Genomic DNA, 16738 nt, shown 5'->3' on the forward strand with positions numbered 1-16738 from the left:
AAAGTTGAAATCGATTTTTCGTCGACAAGAAATGTATTGCTCAATTAACCTCAGCAACTTCATTTTGTTACCACAAAAATATATTCAAATCGAGATAACTTTTTCATTTCTCGTTTTTTCTGCACAATTTTTTCACAAGTAAGCAAAAAAAAACTCTTCTAAACCTAAACATCTAACGCATTAATATAAAAAAACTCTTCTATTTTTAGAATCTGCGACGATCAACGGTCATCTGGTTTTGAAGGATTGTACAACATTTCCCAGAAATCCATTCCTCAAAATGGGACATTCCCCACAAAAATAGTAACAGATTCTAAGACTGCTAAAACCCAAGTAGGTGGACACCAATAGTACAGGGGAACATTTTCGAACATTAGTTTTCGACCCATCCAGACGATTTTGGCCTACTTTGTATGAAAATCCAAAAATTGGTGCAATACTTGTAGGTCGAAAATTAAAGCTTTCATAGCAGCTTCTTGGACCTGCAAAAGCTAAACAAATTTGGAGGATGTAACTTAAGATTTATTCAGGGCCCAGATAGCCGTAGCGGTAAACGCGCAGCTATTCAGCATGACCAAGCTGAGGGTCGTGAGTGCGAATCCCGCTGGTCGACGATCTTTTCCTAAAGGAAATTTTCTCGATTCCCAGGGCATAGAGTATCTTCGTACCTGCCACACGATATACACATGCAAAATTAAAGGTCAATCAGCAAAGAAAGCTTCTCAGTCAAGGTTGGGAAAAAATCTGAAATTCATTCTACAGTAGCCAAACAAAGCCAATCGCAGTCAGCGAAGCCAGTGAAACTCACGCCTATCGCTGCTGTAGGCAAAGAGCCTTGGAAATTGCAAAACACCCGTTGCTAAGGGCAAACCAAAATTACTGTAGAAAAATGTTCTATTTCCCGCTGCATTTCCCGCATTTAGAGCCTTCATTGACACTAACTATTTAGAAAATTCATGCACCCAACATAGGCTACTTGATAAGATTCACGATTTTGAACTACGGACCAATGCACGAGTTCACTAATTTGACGTTTGACCGGTGCCGAATTCACTAGTTTCCATGGTCACATAAATAACACGGCGCCGCTCAAACGTCAACTAGTGAACTTGTGCATTGTTCCACTGTACTGGGAACGCCACGTGATTTTCGCGAAATTCAAGCCTACTACTATTACCATTCCCAGCACTGCTCTCAGTTAATAACTGTGGAAGTGCTCATAAGAAAACTAATCTGAGAAGCAGGCTTTGTCCCAGTTGGGACGTAACGCCAAAAAGAAGAAGAACTTAAGATTTTTGTAGTCTGTTCATCCACTCTAGTGCACACAGGCTTTGCTATTTTGAAGCCTTTACGTTTTGTTGCAAATCTTCTAAAAACCAAACAAAACAGAAGCGGACTTCTCTTGTGTAATTCGGTGGCATTATTCATAATAAGACATAGACAATAAACCTAGGAGGAACAATCAATGTTCAAAAAAGGGAGAATATGCTATGAAAGCATCAAACGGTATTTTTGGACCCAACTCCGATTTTGTTTTGCTTGTGATTCGTAATGATGAATTGACGAACTAATGTTTGGCGAATTAAGGCCAGGTTACGAAACGTCTGACAAATCATTTTTAACAAACATTTAAAAGAAAAACTGAAAAAAAGAACATTTATTTAATTTTCTTTTGTACCTTGGAAATAAATAAAAACGATTCTGGGGAATGTCGTTCTGGGATTTGACTTTCTGGGAAATGTCCTGTAAACTTTTGAAGCAATTCCGATGTTCCTTGGGGGAGATTCCCATACAAATATTCTTTGGCCGCCATTTTGTCGTAGGGCAATATATCAATTTATCAATAAACTAAAATATGTGCTACACAATGTCAGGCAATAAGGATCTTCTCTGAAAAAAATCATACAAATCGGTTGAATTGTCTCCAAAAAAAAACTCAAAATTTCAACACGATGTTCTTTTAAGTTTTCAAAATACTAATACGGCCAGAGTGGTACCACAAACATAAAGGCGTATTACTCAAAAACGGTTGCACCAAATCATGTTTTATATCGCAACAGACTCTAACAAAAGTATTATTTTGAAAAGCGAATAATCGAACATGAGAAAAAAGTTTCTGTGGCCTGAGGTACACTCCCGTGCATAAGCTTGGGTTCGCAAAACTTTCGTGAGTGCTCTTCAAAGAATATAAGATTACGATTCTAATGACACCTTGTTTCAAAATTTTGATCGATCCAATGCTGAGCAAGTTACAAATGTTTTTTCAATGTGTTTTTTGAAAAATGTCACAACTTTAAGTTAAAATTTAGTATACAAAATTCAAAAAATGTTGCCCAGGGCTAAAAATCTCGTTAATAAAGATAGAAAAAAAAAAAATCAAAAAATGTTTTTTGAAAAAATACATAACAAGTAAGAATAACTCTTTGCCTTTCGAATGCGGCTTAGAGAGTTTCAATTAGAGTCGTAATCACTATCTCTATGGACAGAACACTTTTGTATGTTTTTAAGGGGGTGAACCCAAACTTTTGCACGGGAGTGTATGTGCGTGAGTTATGGCTACTAGCCTGGGACACGATTATATGAAAAAATAGATTCTCGCTCCAGTCCACTTTTTGGATTGCATTTAGGTCCCATAACAACCGTGCAAAATTTAAGCTCGATCGGAGAAACTATATTTTAGTGCCAGCCGTTCAAAGTTTGTATGGGATTTACTATGGGAACACTTACTCTTGCAAAGAAAAATCGCTACGGGCCACGCCCAATGCGAACATCGGAAAGGGAAGGGAAGGAATGTTAGTAGACAACCATTGTAACCGAATATACCTCTGCATCTCCCCAATTGTTCGAATAAGGTGGATCCATGGTATAATCACGCCCAATTGGATTCACGAAAATACTCGATATTAAGGGGCCTTCCTTAGCCGAGTGGTTAGAGTCCACGGCTACAAAGCAAAGCCATGCTGAAGGTGTCTGGGTTCGATTCCCGGTTGGTCCAGGATCTTTTCGTAATAAAAAAGAAAGCTCTCAGTTAATAACTGTGGAAGTGTCATAAGAACACTGCTGAAAAGCAGGATCTGTCTCGGTAAAGAGGTAATGTCTAGAGATGGTCGGGTCTCGGGTTTTCAAACCGACGGGTTCGGGTCGGGTTCGGGTTTGAAAATTTGAAATTTTTCGGGTTCGGGTTCGGGTCGGGTTTGAAGGATACAAAATTATATGGTACGGGTTGGGTTCAGGCTTACAAAAAGTCGGGTTTAGGTCGGATTTGGTGTGAATGGTGAACAGAGTAACAACCTAAAAGCTTCCCTATGCATCAGAAACGATAAATTTACCATCTTTTTAAACTCGGGTTTTATTCGGATTTTTCTTACAATTTTTTTTCGGGTTTCGGGTCGGGTTCGGGTTTACACAGCGAACATTTTTCGGGTTCGGGTCGGGTCCGGGTTTGAAAAAATAAAATAAGTCGGGTACGGGTCGCGTTCGGGTTTGAAAAATGTGAAACCCGACCATCTCTAGGTCCACGTACTTATTACCCACAAATTGTTAGTTTGAAATCCAGTTGTTCATTAATAATTTAATAATTATCAAAATCGTCCTCACGATCAATAAGCAAGGATTCTTTTCACAAATTTTTAAGTGAGTGCACCATCAGTTTTTCCAACTTTGCTTTTGAGATTCTTTCTAAAGTTTCTATTCAGATTCATTCAACAAATCTTTCATAAAATCTCCAAGAAATTCTTCAAAGATTGCATGAAAAATTCACAGCAAGATATATCCGGGATTTGCTGCAAAAAAACATTTAAATGATATGATAACGATTTCTCCTAATATTTCACAAGATTTTCAAAAACAATTAAAACAGAATTAAGTGAGAAAATGCCCTTAGCGATTTATCAGAGAAGTTTTCCACAGATCTAACTGCATTTTTTTTTTTCAAAGAAAATCATCCAAGTGTTACTTCAGATATATCTAAAAATCAGTTTGATATTTCTCTCGCATTCATTCAAAATTCTCTTTCGAAAATAATATTTTATAATTTCTTCAAATATGCCTACCTTAGAATATGTTTAATCATTCCTATAAAATTTCTAGCGGAACACGTTAAAATCTAACGCGAAAATACTCAAAACTTTCTCAAGCGATTTGTTGAGGGATTTCTTCGGAAAAATTTCATTGTTTTCATTAGCATACCAGTCCTAGGATTCTTCCGAAAAATTCACCAGAGATTCATCCAAGTATTTTCCACAGCACTAGCGATTCTTCTGGAGTTTTTTTTTTTTAAATATTTATTTTCCACAGATTTACTAAAAAAATGCAATTGATTCTCGAAAAAAAAAAGAAAATCCTAAAGAAATTTCATCCAGTATTCTTTCAGGTTTTAAAAATTTCTCCATATTTTTTCCAAATGTTAATTAAGAGATTCTTCTATAAATAATATATAGAAATCTATCTACTCTCCATATTTGGTACTCCAGGATTACTTCAATATTGTTTAGTATTTTTTGAGAATTTCTTTACAAATTACTCTACGAATCACTTCATATCAATATCCTAAATCTATCAGATTGATATAGTTTTGGAAAAGCTTCTTTTTTTTTAATAATTTCAGACAAGAATTACTAAAATCTTGCCAAAAAATTCTATAATTTTCCGTAGAATTTTTATTTTATTGTTTTTTTTTTTTTTTTTGACGAAATTCATGACCATTTTACAGAAAAGCTTAGATGGTTTTTGTCGGACTTAACGTTAAAACGGGTGGAATTTTTACTAAAGGTTTTTGTATCTAACATATTAGAAAATCTTTTGCATTAACTCCGAAGTTTCATGATATTATGGCGAACAGATTAATGTAAAAACCTGTTTCTTGCTGCTTGCAGAAATTTCAAACAATATCTTCTTAAGGGGACTACTTTTAACTTTTGTAATAGAATTGCAAAACTTTAACTTGGTGGGATTTTTTAAGAACATTGCCAAAAATGTGTTATGGTAAAATTCGTAATGTAAGATTTTAACGAATTCAAATCTTGGAGAAATTTTTTGCATTAGTTTGGAAATTTGTTGAGGAATTCCTCATGGACTAAAGTACGTATAAACATTCTGCAATTTTTCAAAACTACTAGAGTATCATTTTATCATTTAGATTCCTTAAAATATTGCTATTTGGATTATGAAAAGAATTTTTGTACGAAGGTGTTTAAGAAGTCGTCATGTGAAGGAAAGAGAAACAACGAAATGTTGAAGCTGGTAGAAATATCAGATGAATAACAGGAAAACTAAAGATAATTTTTTTTGCTTTATCACGAGAATTTTGAAACATTTTTCTAGTTCTTCACTATCTAAAGATATGTGATTATTTTTAAACTTTTCTCTAGAGGTGAATAACTACAGTTTAGCTGAAACCTCTCTAATTAATTAAAGAAACCTTTAGCAATTTCGTATATGAATTGCTCGAAAATTCAATTCCAGAATATGGATTTTTTGAAGAACTTCCCAGTTATTTTTCCGTATATTTCTCCAAAGACTCTTTTACCGCAATGCTAATTTCGGAAGCAAAAGTGTGCCTGGGGTTTTCCAACAAATTTCCTCTATTATTTTTAAACTTTTCTCTAGAGGTGAATGTCTACAGTTTAACTGAAACTTCTCTAATTAATTAATAAAAAAAACTTTTTTTTCAAGAAGCTTCATCATAATCTTCTTTAAAAATTATTCTTTCTATTTCTTCTTTGATTTTATTTTTAAATTCTGCTGGAAAGCCTCGTCTTTGAATTGCACGAAAATTCAATTCCAGAATATGGATTTTTAAAAGAATTGATAAAATCATTTCTAAAGTAATGTTTTAAGGAAGATCCTTACTAATTTCTTTATGAATTTCTTGATAAATCCTATCTCAGATATTTTGCTATACATTTCTCCAAAAAGTCTTTTATCGCTATGCTAATTTCGGAAGTAAAAGGGTAGCTGAGGTTTTCCAAAAAAATTCATCAGAAGATTTCAAGGCAAGAGACATTCCAAAAATACTTTTCGTAGATAATTTCTGTAGAATACAAGGATTTGAAGAATTTACAGAAAAAATAGGCGAATTTGTGATGTACAGGGTGATTACTAATTCCTGTCAGTAAAGTAAATGCTCGTAGATAAAAGATGTATGTATGAATTTTAATTTCCAGCATACATCTTGTTTTGTACATCTATAAAGTAAAGATTGAATCTTATTTTATTTACCTCCGTTTTTAGTCATATGTGTTGTTTTAAAGACATAACACTTGGCACGCACGTTTTCCACAGATATGTATTTTTGACTAAACTCCGGTGAAAAATTTGCCTGATTGAAACAGTATGTTACCAAAATCTTTTTTTTTTTCAACAATATTTTTTTTTTTCAAATTTTTTTTCAACTATATGAAAGAATTTGACAGAATCAATGATTTTTTGGAGAAATTGCGATCGAAAAGTTTGAACTTCTGAAAGGTTAAGTTTTTTTTTTTTTTGGTTAAATCTGGGAATATGCTCTGCGATCAATTTAGAGATGAAAAAGTAAACATAAGAGGAATGGTTGTCCTCCAGAAGTGAGAGACGAACCAGCCAAGGGCTGAAAGTCTCGATAATAAAGACAATTCATTCATTCATTCATTCATTCATTCCTCCAGAAGTAATTCACGTTGAACAAATCTCTCAATATTATTTGACTAATTTACAAGAGATTTGTAGTAAAAGGTGTGAAGCCAGGGGGGGGGGGTTGCTGGTCCTACGCCAATGATTATCAGAGACTTTCATTCAACCTGAAAAAAAACTGGAATTCTCAGGGAATTTCGATCATAATCAGGGAAATTATTTAAGTAGATCATAGTATAATATTTCCACGTCGAAGGATTCCAGCTTTAAAACACACAAAAGAGTTAAACATTACTAAACTAAGAAAGCTCAAGAGAGAATTTCTTGTTTGGCATACATTTTTAAAATTAAATAACTCATTACGCGTGCTAAACATGGAAAAATTATGAGTGAAATTATGAAAACAAAAATCCACGTGTTTCAAGAGCACAAATCTAGAGAACTAAACCGTTTGGGCTGCAAATTGAACACACTGGTCACTCGCTGGTGGTGACCAATCGATCAAATTTTCAGCGCGAACGGTTGTATGGTTCTCTAGATTTGTGCTTAGGAAAATTCGAGTCTTAGCTTCGATACATCTTCAACAAATTGATAAATGCAAAGACAACAATTTGGTAAAATGGCATTTTGCAGAACTAAATTCGGACAACCGGTCATATACTAAAGAGGTTAATTGTAATTCACTGTCTACCACACTCACCTTAAATCTCAGCTCTCCAACTGGTGGCTTTGCGTAGGGTACTCCCAAAAACGCCAGAATTCCCCGGCCGCTGAACGAAGTCAGATACCTTCCAACAAGCGTTCCTCCATGTGGCAGCGTAACTTTCAACCGTTCTGAAGTCCTTCCACTGGCAAAAGCACCAAAACTAATCACCACTAAAGCCACAGCTAAGAACTTCATTTCGCACCCGCGCGTCACGCTTCACGATCAACGACTGAGATAAAAATTCTTAACGCAAAAATCGCACTTTGCTCTACCGGGGCGCCACTTTACACAGCGACAGTTCAACCCGCACGCGCAATATAACCGGTTCCTTCAACAGAGTCAACCTCCAAAGCGTTTGGCACTAGGTCGAAGATTACACAACTTTGACGGCTTCTTGTTTAGGCGTCACGGCTGCCGCCTTATAATTAATCAGGCTCCGTTTGGGCTCGGAAAGCCCAAAATATCACCCGTCCACACGACGATCACGTTGCGTTGCCGCGAAACGATCGTTCAAAATCTACAAACTGAACTGCGGTCGCGAGGCGTTCGTTTTGCTAGTTTTATACGGCGATCAACGATAGATAACTTCCCCAGCCTCAACCTGCCCCGGTGAGAACGATGCTCTGAAACCAATAATCCAATGGCGCGAATGGAGATTTATGTCAGATGCAAATACGATGCGGGAGGATTCGAGATTTACGGTGAACGAGGTACCGTAACTTCGGGTGAAATTGATAATTTTTTTTACAGTTTTTCATATATTGTCCATTTCGGTATGAAATTGATCATGTGTAGATATTTTTTTTTTTAATTCCACCGTTGCCTATTTTTCGTCAAGCAGTGCTTCGGAAAGCCCAGGCTAGCCGGATCGTGTTTATCGTGGCGCCGGTGAAGAAGTTTTTCGTTTCTTTTCGTTTCACGCCTTTTGTTTAAAATCATCTTTAGACATTCATAAACAAGAAAGTTTGGAACGTTTATTATGTTAACGAAACATGCAGCACTGACCTGAGAAAATTCGCCTAACTAATCAATTTTACCTCGGAATACGGTGTTACACACGTGGTTACCAATGGCATTTAGAACGTTACCCCAAATTATGCCGGGATTTGTAAGATTTAATTTCATTTAAATGTAATCGTCTGACACCCTGTAAAATTCACCCTTCCGTTCAATTCCACCCCAATTTACGGCACCACAACGCCTAGTTTACAGCGGGAAATAATTTCGATTTCAAATTCATTGATAAACTGGTTCAAATGACTGACATAGCTAACACATAACACTCAACCGGAGAGCGGAACATTCATGTCAGTGCGAGTTTAATTGCATCTACAAACTCATACCTACGTCTAGTTGTAGCGTGTTCTGCTTCTGATCGGAGTATGGTTCTAAATCTTTTTTTAGCATGTTTGGCAAACATCATAACAAGAAACTAGTTTGCTATCCGGCTCTCGAATGACAGACAATACTTGATCGTGCATACTTTTTGTTGGGCTTACATCCCCATCAGAACACGTCGCACCTTTCAGGTCAGCGTTCTAAAGAGTAAAACTACGGTTTAAAATTGAGCGATATCTTTGATGAAGTTGTCATTTTACACTCGGATTGTGATCGTCTGTTTAGAATCGATCCCTGACACTTTGCTTTGTAGCTGCCCACAAAGCCAAAGAAGTCCCCTGATCATGAAGGTTATAAAAAATGTATATGCATTTACTTCAATGGATTATTCGAAATTCTTCAAACCTACCTCAAGTTGAAAACAAGTATTCTAAGAGGGGTGCATGCTCATGATCTCTTAACTGGATTACGCTGCTTTGATGTATTGCAACGCTGAAAGTTGATTGCCTGAATGGTGTGAAATAGGTAAGCTATGATCAAATTATAGAGTAAGGTGGGGCAAAAGTTCGACCTTAGTGGTATAATCAAAATTTCCAGGAAAACAATAGCAGTTAAAACAAAACAAATACCATACAGTGAACCTTTAACATATTGGCTATAATTTTGCTGAACAAACTTGTGTAAAAATATTTACCTATTTTTAGTAATAACAGTATCAAAATTGATTGTCTTATTCGAACTTTTGCCCCACCGGTGGGGCAAGAGTTCGAATCTAGTGTGGGGCAAAAGTTCGCTGGCTAAAACCCAAAATATCGATCCTTTTATGACAGGCATACTTTATACCAGCCATAAACTTAAGTTTGACGAAAAATACACACTAAATTTTCATCAAAAAATTGTCCAAAACCGGGTTTATTGTAATATACTCAAAAATAGCAGTTTTTCGCAAAACTAAGTGGAAATGTAAAATTTAGGTGACAGTTTACACACGATCAGACAAATATAACTAAATTTGAAGATAATATGTGGATTTTAGGCAATTTGCAATTTATTCCTTGATTTTATACATGGGTCGAACTTTTGCCCCGCTGATTCGAACTTTTGCCCCACTATGGGCCAAAAATTGTGTTCAAGCATTTATACAAAATCTAATACACTTCAAAGCAACCTTATGACAGGCCTAGAAACGCCTTTACATAAAATATTGAAAAAGATTTTATCTTCAATTGGTTCCATGCAACGAAAGTTTGACCAAAAATTACAATATTCACGTCGAAAAACAACAAATAGCCATAACTTTTCCAAATCTCAATAGATTTCTATGATATTTGGAGTAAAAGTCTCTTACTTGAATAACATTCGAACTACAATGATATTTATATGATTTGTTTTGAATTGAGCTAGAAATCTTAAAAAGAAACTCTTACCCCACTCGAACTTTTGCCCCACTTTACTCTACTGATTATTGAATACATTGGCGTAGCATGTGCTTATGAAGCTGAAAATTATTGGTTGCAATTTTTATGTCGCTTGAATGATCGCCTAGTATTCAATTTGTGCAGTATCAAATTTTCAAGCGTGATTGGGAGATGGGTCATATTCTTGGCACATTTTATTTACTTCTTCACGGTTTTCCTCTAGGTTATCATGATCTAAGTAATAAACGTTTCATTTTCATTTATTTAGTTAACATCTAGACAGATAACACTGGTTAAACAATTTCACGCCACAATACTCGGTTCGTGGACGCATCTCTCCATCTTCGGTTCTGCCCCACGCTTGCCAAATCTATACGCACTTGATCCGCCCATTTAGCTCGCTGCGCTCCACGCCTTCTTGTACCAACCGGATCCGAAGAGAAAACCATCTTTGCAGGGTTGCTGCCCGGCATTCTTGCAACATGCCCTGCCCATCGTATCCTTCCAGCTTTGGCCACCTTCTGGATACGGGGTTCGCCGTAGAGTTGGGCGAGTTCGTGGTTCATCCTGCACACTGCCAAAGATCGTCCTAAGCACCCGACGTTCGAAGACTTCAAGTGCTTGCAGGTCCTCCTCGAGCATCGTCCACGTTTCATGCCCGTAAAGGACTACCGGTCTTATAAGCGTTTTGTACATGGTACATTTAGTGCGGGCGTAAATCTCTTTTGACCGCAGCTTCTTCTGGAGGCCATACCTCTAGATTTTTTCTAGAGATTCCTCTACCAATTCTCAAAGAAATTCTTCTAGCAATTTTGCAAAGGATGCTTAGAGGACTTTCTCCAAAGAAAACCTTGAGCACTGAAAATATTCACCTTCAGCGATTTCCTCAGGGATTAGCCCGAGTTTTTTCCAAAGACTATACTAGAAGTTCCTCCAGATATTTTTTTTTCACTAATCGTTCAACCGAATTCTACAGTTGGTTCTAAGGAAATCGATGGAAGAATCACCTGATAGAATCGTGGGAGATTTAGGCCTTCCTTGAAAAATATCTATGAGAATCTCTGGAGCAATTCCTGTGTAATTTCTATAGTTACCCCTGTTAAATCCGGGTTGTATTCTTGAGATATCCAAAACAAAATTCTTAGAAAAATTCCTTGGAAAAATTCTTGGAGGAACACCAGAGGAAATAATAACTTAATCTTCGAAATTATCTCTGAATTTTTGGAAAATACCTAAATTTTCACGCTACCAGGTTTGCAATTTGATCGATAGAGTAATTTTCAAAATAAATAAATAATCTTTCTTGATCTTCTTGTTTCTTGTGAAGTCAACTAAATCCCATTCTGAATGTTTGGGTATTTTGTTCTAGTAATCTTACATATTAAAGTTTATTTTCCAAAATTTCGCCCATTATTCAAGATTTATCCAAAAAATTAATCTTTCGAAACATATGATGTGTTTCCGAAAAGTATGTACTATTGCATTGATTCTTATTTTTCGTGAAAGTTTAACTACAAATATTTTTTTTCTTCGAAATTTGTGTTACTTTCATTCACAGAAGAGAGGATCGATGAAGAGAAATCGATCATGTGACTTACTCCCTTTTTCTAGAAAACACTCGATTTATCAATTTCGGTCACCTTGCATGCAAGTTTACCAGCTTGTAAGCCGATTGTTTCTTTAATTTAAATATTGCAGAAATCAATGTTTAAGTACTGAAGATTTCATCATCATTATTGAAGAATACAAATCAAAAAAATACGGTTTACGGTTTTATTTAATATTAATATTTACGGTTTCCTGTGCCTTAAATTACAAAATCTGGTTAGCTAAATGGTTGTGGTGATTTTTCTTTTTACGCTCGCTATAAAATTGCAGGGGGTGTTTCGATGTTGACATTTCGTGTTTCCAGATTTTATGGTTTAGTCTTTAGTAGGCGATGATCTCAGATTGTTTATTGAACTGTCAAATATTTTCACTTTATTATTTTCAGCCATCAATTCTTTAGTCTGCAAAGCTTATCATAGAATCATCGAAAATTTGATTCTTATTTTATCATTTTAGGTACTCTAGGACAACAAATCTATACATGGGAAGAGTTGCGGTACAAATTCAATGGAAATTTGAAAATAATTTAAAAGAATATGATTCATAATAACTATTTACACCGGGGATTTTTTTAGCGGCTTTCAGTCTCGACGGCAATCAGAACTAAAATATTTCTTCTATGCCCAACGTTTCGATTTTTGTTCTTTTTGTTCATCAATTTCTATATAACTGGTTTACAGACGGAAACCTTGGACAACGGTTTACTACTCAATTTGCTTCTCATTAACCCTTGAAAAAGATTGAAAATACACTCGAACCGTTGGGCGTAGAAGAAATATTTCTAGTTCTGATTGCCGTTAAGCCTGAAAGCCGGTAAGAAAATCCCTGATGCAACTCATAACAGTCGAAAGCATCCAACTAATAACCATTTATTGCGTAGTAGATTTGTTGGCTCGGCTGTTCTAGTAGAAGCAAATAGAAATATAAGTAGTAGAACGCTAGTGGCGCTGTTATCGCAAAATAGAATTATTTTAATTATACTAACTATTGAAGTTTTTGATTGTTTGTTAGTGCCATGTTGTAGAGAATGTTTTATTATGGTTGAAAAAATTGATTTGACACTTATAGACCCGGTGCTGAAACTGTCAGAGCGTGGCAAACTAGATGTTGGTCACACGAACAGTCGCGACATTGGCCTTCTACGGCTAATGCTTCTACTTAGAAGCATTAAGGCTCCCCCAAATCTACGCGACTTTTTACGACGACAGCGACAAAAAATCGTCGCTATTTCGTTGTTGTTTCGCTGCAAGCACTCTTTTATGGAACCATCTTGACTGACACGACGCGAATCGCTGCGAAATCGCGTCGCTGTGGCTTAGACCTGCTCATCAAACAGTGCTTGCAGCGAAACATAAGCGAAATCGCAGCGATTGTTTGTTGCTGTTGCCGTAAAAAGTCGCTTCGATCAGGGGGAGCCTTTAACCTAAGAATAGGGGAAGTGGTGGTAAAATGAACAGGGGTGGTAAAATGAACACCTTGACTTTTATCGAGAAAAATAAATTTCAATGATATTTTTCACTCACGGACGATTTAAAGCAGAGTGTTCGAGTTGATACGTAGGTCAATTGAAGTGAACATATCAACGAAAACTAAGATTTTAGAAAATCACGTTTGAAAATTAGAACTGACGTAACTTTTAACTCGGAAGACTTGAGCTATTTCAGTGAGGTGAATATCGTTATCAAATCTGATACCTTTAGAATTCTTTTTGAATGGGTTACAATCATTAATGGATATATTTCCGATAAAGCAATAATTTTTTTCAGAAATATTTGTTTTGCTCTCGTTTTTTGCATGATGTTCATTTTACCACCAACAGCTGTTCATTTTACCCACATAGTGCAGGTAAAATAAACATTTACATCGTTTTTTGCTAGCGACAAAAATATGTGAAAATTCAGCTATTTTAGTCTGAATTCGTGTCGCTGCTATAGATAACATCCCTGTTTTTGGTCTTGTGGGATAGAACTATACAAATTCCTCGTTTTTCTATCAGAAACAGGATGATTTCCTGAGGGTGTTCATTTTACCACCCCTTCCCCTACTATTGTCGCTGCTGTTCGTGTTACCAACATCTAGTTTGCCACGCGCTGATAGCTTGAGTACCGGTCCTCAAAGTGTCAAAAAAAATTTAAAATCATCCACTACAACATGGCATCCAACAAACAATGAAAAGATACAGTTAAAGGTAATAATAAACTAATTCAGTTTTGTGAGAACAGAGCCATTAGCGTTCTATTACTAATATTTCTCGCGCAACTTTTCAAAACGTCCTAAGTAACAAATGTAAACAAATCGAGATTATCATTGCATATCATTTGCGTTGCACCACTTAGCAACACACTAGAACACTCGTTCTGATATATTAACAACAAATTAATCTATTTAAAGCTTAAAAAAATGACCAATGTTCAAAACTGCATCGCTTTTAATCAATAGGGTCCTAAAGCCCTGTCCCAATTTTAGTGCCAAACGCTTAAGTTTAGGCCAAAAACACATGTTTACTCAATTTTTTTATGTATTTTGTTTGTTTAAGTACATTTTTTTTTATGTTTTTGTAGATTTTGTCACACCCCTTGGTTTAAACTCAAATTTTAGGTGTATTTTGTTTTCCGTGTCCCTTCCGAAATGTCAGATAGGAACAACCCCAGTGTTGAAACTATAACCCCTGTGGTATTTTTATCGACTCAGCGAACGTCAAACATGATCTCAAGTGTCAAGGTTCATTTATGGATCCAATTTTTAAATTAAAGTTTTTATATGATATATCCGTTCTTTGAGCGGGAAAAATTGCTAAAGTAGTTGTAGTAACATGCTCTTTCGTGTTATCAAAAGAAAACAAGATTTCATTTAAAATTTTAGGACCCTATTGTTACAATGGACCTTTGATCAGAGAACCAACCACATGTCCTATGTAACATTTATGAATAAACACGATTCTAATGTTACATTGGACATTCCTGAATAAAGCTTTGGAATGGAGTTTAAAAGGTAGAATGATTTGTAGAAGCATGTCTGAGACACTACTTAGATGAATAGAATGCCATAATAACTGCTTCTCAATCATTTCAGTCGATATTTTCCAGGCCCATGGCACGGGACGACTTTTAGCGTAGTCAACATCTCCATCTCATTTTCGGGTAATTTGAATCGAGAGTGCAATCAGAATGCAAAGTTTTGTTTAATGTTTATGATCCATACTCGAGCAAGTGTCGCAATCAAATCACTGATTGCTTGCTTCGAGGCTTGCAGGATGCCTTTTAATGTTTGCTCTCCTTCCAAAACATCGAAATGTTGAATGTGCTTCAACTTTTTGGCACTTTATTAGCTGATTTAACAATATCAATAATTGATAATCAAACCATAACAAACAATTAAACAAAGCAATGGTCTTTATTTTCACAGTTGTCACAACTGACAGTGGGCGATATTCATTTATCGCCCGGGACATCCTGGCTACGAAGAACACTGTGTATCGATATATGGTTGTCATGGGCCTGATAAAAACAGTGAGATATAGAGAGAAAAAAATATTATTGTAACTCTCTGCGAGTAATGCACTTTCTGTGGATCTTATGTAGGCTTTGTTCAAACTTGTGCTTTGTTCAAACAAGCTGTTCCAAATCTGAAGAAAAATGTTTTTAGTTGTATTACCTATTGGCAGACTCAAGTGGGCTGGTCACTCAGTATGAATGCCTTAGAAAAAAGATTGGTCTCTAGTTGAGACACTGAGGGAGATTAGTGGCCTCATGAAACGTTGCGAATGCATGACCAATTACCATCCCGAAATAAATAAGCGAGTACGGGTGCCCTTAGTAGCTGGTGAGATTTGGGGGAATATCAATGAAAATTAAGCTCTGGAATGTAATCGGTGTGTAGTTGACCTGCCATTCAAATGACTAAAGCAATAGGGTCCTAAAGCCTTGTCCCAATTTTAGTGCCAAACGCTTAGGATTAGGCCAAGAACCCATGTTTACTCATTTTTATAATGTTTTCTGGTAGTTTAAGTCCAAAAAACATTTTTTATGTTTATTTTAGATTTTATCACACCCCTTGGCTTAAACTAAAATTTTGGGTATATTTTGTTTTCCGTGTCCTTTCCGAAATGTCAGATAGGAACAACCCCTGTGGTGTTTTTGTCGGCTAAGCGAACGTCAAGCATGATCAAAATTGTCAAGGTTCATTTATGGACCCAATTTTTAAATTAAAGTTTAAATATGATATAGCCGTTATTTGAGCGGGAAAAATTGCTGAAGTAGTTACAGTAACATGCTCTTTCGTGTTATTGAATAAAACCAAGATTTCATTAAACATTTTAGGACCCTATTACCACGATAATATTTACAAAAATTCACAAATTTTTAAGGTATTCAAAAATGTTGCCAAAAACGGTGCCGTTTTGTTGCCAAAATCAGAGGGTGCCAAAAATGGAGCATGCCAAAAACGAAATCCCACTGTAATTGTTTTTAAATGTTTAATCACTCTGTGTGTCTAGGTAGTTTGATTTCAAATTTATCTTGATGTTAAAACATTCAAAAGTTTTCGAAATGCGCAGCACACACCCGATTCTGTATTTGCACGGATTTTGTTTTTTACACGACCGTGCAAAAAAAGTTCCCATACATTTTTGTTCATCAAACCCTTATTTTTGCATGAAACGTTAAGTAAAGGTGCTTTTAGCACGGTTTGTAAAATTTTGAACTGAAAACTTATTTTGCACGGTACGCATCCACCGTGCAAAAACAGAATCGGGTGTACTTACAATTAGCTTTAAGCGGAGGTGAAAACATCGGCCCTAAGGTATGCTGTTCAGCTCAAGAAAAGTAAAAATTTTTGCGAAAGAAATTCTGTTGAAATTCTGTTTCCATAGGTGGCAAACTCTTAGCGTACATCGCTACCAAAACCACCACCCCTCGTTTGATTGGGTGCCTGCTTGGCGGGGGTGGGCGTTCGAACTGTCAGCGATGTTTCGACGGTTTGTTTTGGACGCCACAGTTTTCACTCACACATCCACCAAAAGCACGATTTTCATCGCACCGTGCCTTCGGCTACTTCTTGG

General features: G+C 36.1%; 1 protein-coding gene across 1 annotated transcript in view; it reads right to left on the reverse strand.

Annotated features, from left to right (window-relative positions):
- Positions 1-7855, reverse strand: part of LOC5576941 (venom carboxylesterase-6) — a 56449-nt gene extending 48594 nt beyond the window's left edge. Inside the window, exon 1 of the mRNA XM_001662973.3 lies at positions 7310-7855. Coding sequence (XP_001663023.1) covers positions 7310-7510 — 201 coding nt within the window. The 5' untranslated portion in view covers positions 7511-7855. The remainder of the gene's footprint in view (positions 1-7309) is intronic.
- Positions 7856-16738: the final 8883 nt, after the last annotated feature.

Source organism: Aedes aegypti, chromosome 3, assembly GCF_002204515.2.
Source record: "Aedes aegypti strain LVP_AGWG chromosome 3, AaegL5.0 Primary Assembly, whole genome shotgun sequence".
Lineage (NCBI taxonomy): Eukaryota > Metazoa > Arthropoda > Insecta > Diptera > Culicidae > Aedes > Aedes aegypti.